Consider the following 8,384-nt stretch of genomic DNA (forward strand, 5'->3'; position numbering starts at 1 on the left):
GGGGGGCAGAGCGAGACTCTGGAGCAGAAGAGGCCTTCTGGTTTGGAGAGTGTTCCGCTTTTCTGCTCTGGCTCCTCCCCATCTTTGCGGTTTTCCCTACCTTTGCTCATTGATGCTGGTGACCTGCCGATGGGGTTATGGAGTGTATGTCCTTTTTGCTGAGGCCGATGCTATTCCTTTCTGTTTATCGGTTTTCCTTCTAAGAGTCAGGTCCCTCAGCTGCAGATCCGTTGGAGTTTGCTGGAGGTGCATTCCAGACCCTGTTTGCCTAGGTTGGTGGGAGTGTAAACTAGTTCAAACATGGTGGAAGACAGTGTGGCCATTCCTCAAGGATCTAGAAGTAGACATACCATTTGACCCAGCGACCCCATTACCGGGTATACACCCGAAGGTTTAGAAATCATGCTAGTGTAAAGACACATGCACACGTACGTTTATGGCAGCACTATTCAGAATGCAATGACTTGGAACCCTACCCAATTGTCCATCGACGATGATAGACTGCATTAAGGCAATGTGGCCCATAAACACCAAGGATTTCTATGCAGCCACCAGAAAGGATAGGTTCATGTCCTTTGCAGGGACATGGGCGGAGCCGGAAACCATCATTCTGAGCAAACTGTCACAAGGACAGAAAACCAAACAGCCCGCGTTCTCACTCGCAGTTGAGAATTGAACAATGAGAACACTCGGTCACAGGGTGGGGAACGTTACACACTGGGGCCTGTCACGGGGCGGAGGGCGGGGTCAGGGATAGCATTGGGAGAAATACCGAACGTAAATGATGGGATGTTGGGTGCAGCAGGTCAGCATGGCACATGGATACCTATGGAAGAAGCGAGCTCTTTGGGCACACGCACCCTACAGCTTAAGATATAATAAAATATTCTAGTGGGGAAATAACCTCTTTGTGTATTTGATTCAGGTTCTTTTGGGCAGTTTACTTAGACACACTATGCAAGCTTGAGATGCCTCAATACAAGGACACGAAGGTTTCCGTGACAATTGACATATATCAATACCTATTTCAAATACGTATTTTATCAATTCAATGCTGCCTCAAAATACCACACTTTTGTCAGAATTGGGAAGAGTGTTTCTGACAAAAGTAGTGATTTAAATAGTGCCTCACTTACATTTTCATTACATTTCTATGACCACTACAGATGCTTGACTTCTCTTGGGTGCTGTAAAACTATTCTCTTCTGAGTACATTGCTGATTTCCTGATGTTTACCTTATTGCCTGTTGAGGCCCGCAGCCCAACTAATTCGTCCAGTCTCCCATTACAGAGCAGTGTGGCAAACTGAAACCACAATGAGGCCCAGGGCGCCCTGGCTCACACCTGTAAAGCCAGTACACTGGGAGGCCAAGCATGGCTGATCATTTGAGGTCAGGAGTTCAAGACCCGCCTGGCCAACGTGGTGGGACCCCGTCTGTACCAGAGACACAAAGTGAGCTGGGCATGGTAATTCTGACTCTTTATCTCAGCCGAGGGAGGAGAATCACTTGAACCCGGGAGGCAGATTCTGCCTTTCTGATCTCAGCTGAGGTAGGAGACTCACTTGAACCTGGGAGACAGGGGATCTAGCGAGCCGATATCAAGCCAATGCACCCCAACCTGGGCGACAAGAGCGAAACGCTGTCTCAAAAGAGAGCAAAACAACAACACTAAAACAGTTCTATATACCCTATAGAATACTATGAAGCCTCACAAATTAAAGAAATCGTATCATCTGCAACATGAATGAGTCTACAGGAGGTTACAGTGAGTGAAATAAAGCAAAGGCCAGGCACGGAGGCTCGTGACTGTAATCCCACCACTTTGGGAGTCCAAGGCAGGTGGAGCACTTCAGCCCAGGAGTTGCAGATCAAACTGGGCGACGTGGTGAAATCCCATCTCTACCAAAAAAAACAAACATTAGACAGGTGTGGTGTTGGACGCCTTAGTCCTCGCTACTCAGGAGACTCAAGTGGGAAGATCTCTTGAACCCGGGAGGTGGAGGCCGTGGTGAGCCGTGTTGGTGTCACTGTACTCCAGCCTGCTTGACAGAGTGAGACCCTGTCTCCAAAAGTAAATAAATACATAATAAATTTTTAAAAAGCGAGCACAAAAATTCGAATAATGCGTGACCTGACTGATACGAGGAACGTAACATCGTTGAAATCGTAGCTGCAGAGAGCAGAAGGGTGTTTCCCCGAGGCAGGTGCCGGGGAGGGTGTGGGGAGATGTGAGTCAAATGATACCAAATTTCAGGCAGGAATATTTCTAGAGATCTACTGAGCGTCACGGCGACTACAGTGAATAACTATGTATTGCATACTTGAAAATAGCTGTGGGAGTAGATTTTCAAAGTATTCTCATCACAATAAAATCAGGATGCGAGGAAACGAGTGTGTTAATTAGCTTGATTTGGTCATTCCACAATGTATACATATATGAAGCCTCACGTTGTACACCATAAATATATATAATTTTCACTGGTCTATTTAAAATGAAAACTTAAATACATTATAAAACTTAAATGATATAACATACAATAAAAAAGACTTGTATTTGTTAAATCTCCACAGAAGGAGTCTAAGTCATAAAGGAAAATAAACTTCGAGGAGTGGTAAAATCAATCAGAAACGTCCCATTTCATTGCTTCCCGAAACGTGTCTGACAGAGTGGACATCCTGCTGTTCACTAACTCCTTGTTCTGGAACAGTTAGTGTGTGTGTATGTATGGGTGTGTGGGCTTATACACACAAAGTAAATTAATGGTAATGAAAGCATTCTGATTCTCAGTTTAATTTAGTTATGTAGACAGACACACCCACCCCGCCCCCCAGACGCACATTTATCAAATCAGGCACTCCACCAAAACTAGCTACTTAGTGTGTCATCTCTCACTGCAGATTCAAAAGAGAAACGTGAATTTAGGGAGGCGTGATGGTTCCTTCTCTCTTGGAGCCCAGTTGGAAGTCGACTGACTGATTGGGACATTGTCGTTGGTTGGTCTGGGTGGAAGAAACCACTTGGACCCTTTATTGAACACCTACTGTGTGCCATCGTTTTAAGGCTGCCCGTGTGTTGCTTCGTTCATTCCTCACCATGACCTCCTGATCACACGCTGGAGATCAAAAACCAGAAGCGCGCAGAAGCTATTTGTCCAGTGTTACAAAGCTACTAAGTGGTGGAATTTGAATGTGAACCCAGATGTGTAATTCTAGAGCCTAAGTGCTTCACCCACCTCCCTGTGGTGGCTCTACCGAAAAACAGCTAAGCGCGCATTGAGAAGCTGAGGACTTTCAGCTTTGCTTTTCAATGATTTTTCTTTTCAATGTTGAAATTCATACCAAGATTGATTGGGCGCCTGCCAGGGGGGGTGGGGGAAAAATCGGGTGGGGGTGGGGAGGTTCAGAAAGCCCCACAGAAGGGGAAGATGCCCAGGACAGAAGACTGTCAGGAGGCTGTTGGGTCAGGGGGTTCGCCTTGTTCTCAGAAGCCGCGGAGGTTCAGGTGGGCTGGGGGAGGCGAGTGGTAGAAGGCCAGAGGTCTGGGAGGGACCGAGGGATGGGGACAGGCGCGAGGGGCCGCGGCAGGGACTCGGGGGACTGGGAGTGGGGGCTCGGGCCTCGGGGAGCCCATTGGTGGAAGGACGGAGGTCCGGGAGGGGCAGAGGGATGGGGACAGGAGCGACGGCCCGCGGCAGGCACTCCGGGGGACTGGGAGTCGGGGGTCGGGGTTAGTCTCGGCTTTTGGCCCTGTCCTGCCGCCGGCTGCTCCCGTTTCTTTGGCTTTGCGGCGAGGTGGACAGGGTTAGCTCTCGGGATTGAGGGCGGTTTTGGAAGCGGCCTGGGGCTAAGGACAGGCCAGGGCGGCGGGAGAGGCGGACCGCTGGCATCGCTGGATCTGGGCGCGCTGTCGGACCTTCCACATCACCAGCTGCAGGCAGGCGTTTGCGTCCTCGCTGGAGTTGTGCCCGTCCTGGCTGTCCTGGATGATGTGTCCCAGGTAGTCGGCCGCGAGATTCCTGAGGGAGCGCTTGTAGGGGAAACCCAGGTAGTGCGGGAAGAGCACGGCCGTGTCCACCACGGTGCTGTGGATGAGCTTCAGGGCCAGCAGATCGCTCTCCAGGCTGTGCCCGATGAGGATGGTTTGGGCGCTGAAAAAGCTCAGCAGGATGGCTTGGACTTTGGGCAACGTGATGCTCGTGTTGGCGACGTCGGCCTCGGTCACTCCGGAGAACCTGGTGTTGTAGTCCACGATCTCGTTGTCGGGCTTGACGAAGGTGTCGTACACCACTCGCATGTCGGCGTCCACCACGGTGACGCGGGTCAGCTCCAGGCCGTGCGTGGTGTAGCACATCTCACAGTCCAAGGCGTAGATCCCTGGATAAGCGTCTGTGGAACACTCTTTCTCCAAGGTCTTCACGAAGCCATCGAGGCTGTCCTTGCGGCCGTCCCGCACGTGCTGCTTTGCCACCTGGCAGCCCACGGAGCCAGGAGCCGCTGCACAGCAGGTGTACTGGCTAACCCGGCCTCCAGCCACTTGGCTCGAGCGGACCCGCCCCCAGTGATAATAACACAACTGGTCGCGTACACAGCGGCCCGAGGAGGACACCAGGTACTCGGTGCCACAACGGCAGCAGACCCTGCAGGAGGAGTCGCCGGGCCCCTTCCCCTGGCCAGTGAAGAGGACGGCGCCTCCGGGCTGCTCGGGGTGCGGGAAGGGGTAGCCGTTCTCCTTGAGCTGGTCCTGGGTGAGCAGGAACTCCTGGAGGCGGCTGTACAGGGCGGCCCTGCTGAGGCCGGGCATGGAGCTGGGGGTCAGGCCCTTCAGCCTCTTGAGGGTGTTCAGGACCACGTTCAGGTACACGTTCTTGTTGGGGCTGCAGTCGTAGGCCGCCTTCTCCTCGTTCAGCGCCTTCTCCTCGGCCTCCTGCTTGGAGGCGCAGAACTTGAGACACTCTTTGGTGAACAGTTGGAGATAGCCTCGGCGGATGACGGTGGGGACTTGGCACCCCGACCTTCGGAGGATAATGGGTTCCTTCAAACGCGCTAAGGATGGACGACGGACGATCCGCTTAGAGCTGATGGTGGTGGAGGTCTTGTCTGCCATCCCCGACCTGTTGCGCGTCTTCCGTGGCTGTCTGCCGACCTTGGAGCCATTGGAGCGTTGGCTTCCGCTGGCCACCCGGGTTCTCTTGGCATCTGTGGCACCGGTGGCCAAGCAAGGGCTGTGAAAGTGGGCGATCCTCTTCCTCTCCCTGGGGGCTGAGATGCGGACTGCGGAGGGTCTCTCTGCCAGCTTTGGGGCGGCTGGCAGGCAGCAGGCCGATCCCCGCTGCGCGGGGAAGCGCCAAGCCTCCGTCACCATCTCGGGCCACGCAGGGGGCACAGCCGGACCCGTATTCTCGGGCTCCGTCTGGATCCCCACAGATGCTGAGGCCCGCTTGTACATCTGGGTCACCCAGAGCCCGAAGCTCTGGGCAGGCTGATGAGAGGGCAGTGGGAATTCTGGGGCCTCGAGGGCCGCCTCCTCGGCCGCCTTCTTCGCTTCTGGATAGCCAGGTGGGAACCAGCAGGGAGCTGTGGCTCGCAACATCTCGCTGCCTTCGGGAGCACCTGCGTGGCTCTGCTCCTCTCCCAACTGGCGGCTTCAAGGAGTGCCGCCGCGGAGGCGCACCGCCTTTATATACGCACAGGGCTCTTCTGTGAGAGAGGGTGGGACTTGTCCTTCATTACGTTGCTACTTCCATCCAATCACACTGAACCTCATCTTCCACCAGACTCCAGCTTGCGGGGGGGCTCAGGGTCTGCTAATGGAAGCAACCCGAACTCCTGGTTGCTAACCTTGGAGCTAGCTTGCTTTTCCTGAGGTGATTAAGTGTCCCTGCTCAGCAGTACCATAATGGCTAGTGGAACTGAGCCACATAGCCGCACATTGAGTTTCAGGGAGGTTGCTCAACTTGCTCGGGCCCACACAGCACCCCCACGGAGCCGGGACTGGGCCAGCCGTCTGCTGCTGCCTGCTAGTGGGCAGGATGTGTCTGGGCTTGCCTTTCCCTGCTCTGTGCACTCCTCCACCGTGGGCAGCTTGAGGACAGGAAGCGGACCGCAACCACTTCTCTCCCAGGACGTGGGCAACGTTCAACACACGGGGTCTTCAAAAACTTCATAGAAAATGTACATGCTGAAAGTCTATGCATGGATTTCAATTTGTTTGCACTAAAATTAACTTGCACTAACTTGTTAGAACCTTCCTGAACTAGATCTAGACTGAGGCACTAAGAAGGATGAGACATCGGTTGAAAAGGACTCCCATCAGAGCAACATGAATTCCGCTAAAATTGCAGCAGGAACAAACATCAAATGTATGGTGAACTCGGGCGGAATAACAAAGAAGTCACTGAGGTTTTAGGAAAAGCTTGTAAGGACACTGCCCCAAAGGAATCAGCCGTTTACCAATGTATAGCTGGTTTTCAGAGGAGATGAGAAGATACGGAAGGTGAATCCTGCAGTGGCTACGAAAAGCAAATGCTGTGGAAACCATTGGGCACAGATCAGCTGTACTCACGAGCAGAGATTCAGTGGAACTTTTAAACAGGAGGGATCCCGATCCTGTCTAAAATGCAAACGAAAAATGCGAACATCAGCCGGGCATGATGGCGGGTGCCGATAATCCCCGCAACTCGGGATGCTGAGGTAGGGGAATGGAACCCAGGAGTCAGAGGTTGCAGTGAGCCGAGATGGCGCCACTGCATTCCAGCCTGGGGGGCAGAGCGAGACTCTGGAGCAGAAGAGGCCTTCTGGTTTGGAGAGTGTTCCGCTTTTCTGCTCTGGCTCCTCCCCATCTTTGCGGTTTTCCCTACCTTTGCTCATTGATGCTGGTGACCTGCCGATGGGGTTATGGAGTGTATGTCCTTTTTGCTGAGGCCGATGCTATTCCTTTCTGTTTATCGGTTTTCCTTCTAAGAGTCAGGTCCCTCAGCTGCAGATCCGTTGGAGTTTGCTGGAGGTGCATTCCAGACCCTGTTTGCCTAGGTTGGTGGGAGTGTAAACTAGTTCAAACATGGTGGAAGACAGTGTGGCCATTCCTCAAGGATCTAGAAGTAGACATACCATTTGACCCAGCGACCCCATTACCGGGTATACACCCGAAGGTTTAGAAATCATGCTAGTGTAAAGACACATGCACACGTACGTTTATGGCAGCACTATTCAGAATGCAATGACTTGGAACCCTACCCAATTGTCCATCGACAATGATAGACTGCATTAAGGCAATGTGGCCCATAAACACCAAGGATTTCTATGCAGCCACCAAAAAGGATAGGTTCATGTCCTTTGCAGGGACATGGGCGGAGCCGGAAACCATCATTCTGAGCAAACTGTCACAAGGACAGAAAACCAAACAGCCCGCGTTCTCACTCGCAGTTGAGAATTGAACAATGAGAACACTCGGTCACAGGGTGGGGAACGTTACACACTGGGGCCTGTCACGGGGCGGAGGGCGGGGTCAGGGATAGCATTGGGAGAAATACCGAACGTGAATGATGGGATGTTGGGTGCAGCAGGTCAGCCTGGCACATGGATACCTATGGAAGAAGCGAGCTCTTTGGGCACACGCACCCTACAGCTTAAGATATAATAAAATATTCTAGTGGGGAAATAACCTCTTTGTGTATTTGATTCAGGTTCTTTTGGGCAGTTTACTTAGACACACTATGCAAGCTTGAGATGCCTCAATACAAGGACACGAAGGTTTCCGTGACAATTGACATATATCAATACCTATTTCAAATACGTATTTTATCAATTCAATGCTGCCTCAAAATACCACACTTTTGTCAGAATTGGGAAGAGTGTTTCTGACAAAAGTAGTGATTTAAATAGTGCCTCACTTACATTTTCATTACATTTCTATGACCACTACAGATGCTTGACTTCTCTTGGGTGCTGTAAAACTATTCTCTTCTGAGTACATTGCTGATTTCCTGATGTTTACCTTATTGCCTGTTGAGGCCCGCAGCCCAACTAATTCGTCCAGTCTCCCATTACAGAGCAGTGTGGCAAACTGAAACCACAATGAGGCCCAGGGCGCCCTGGCTCACACCTGTAAAGCCAGTACACTGGGAGGCCAAGCATGGCTGATCATTTGAGGTCAGGAGTTCAAGACCCGCCTGGCCAACGTGGTGGGACCCCGTCTGTACCAGAGACACAAAGTGAGCTGGGCATGGTAATTCTGACTCTTTATCTCAGCCGAGGGAGGAGAATCACTTGAACCCGGGAGGCAGATTCTGCCTTTCTGATCTCAGCTGAGGTAGGAGACTCACTTGAACCTGGGAGACAGGGGATCTAGCGAGCCGATATCAAGCCAATGCACCCCAACCTGGG

At 52.2% G+C, this 8,384-nt stretch overlaps 1 protein-coding gene across 1 annotated transcript; it reads right to left on the bottom strand.

Annotated features, from left to right (window-relative positions):
• Positions 1-3,846: 3,846 nt before the first annotated feature.
• LOC129485239 (exonuclease GOR) lies at positions 3,847-4,803 on the bottom strand. The gene has a single exon (XM_055284636.1). The coding sequence runs from the start codon at positions 4,801-4,803 to the stop codon at positions 3,847-3,849; it is 957 nt and encodes a 318-aa protein (XP_055140611.1).
• Between the last annotated feature and the right edge of the window lie 3,581 nt (positions 4,804-8,384).

This window comes from Symphalangus syndactylus, chromosome 6 (assembly GCF_028878055.3).
Source record: "Symphalangus syndactylus isolate Jambi chromosome 6, NHGRI_mSymSyn1-v2.1_pri, whole genome shotgun sequence".
Lineage (NCBI taxonomy): Eukaryota > Metazoa > Chordata > Mammalia > Primates > Hylobatidae > Symphalangus > Symphalangus syndactylus.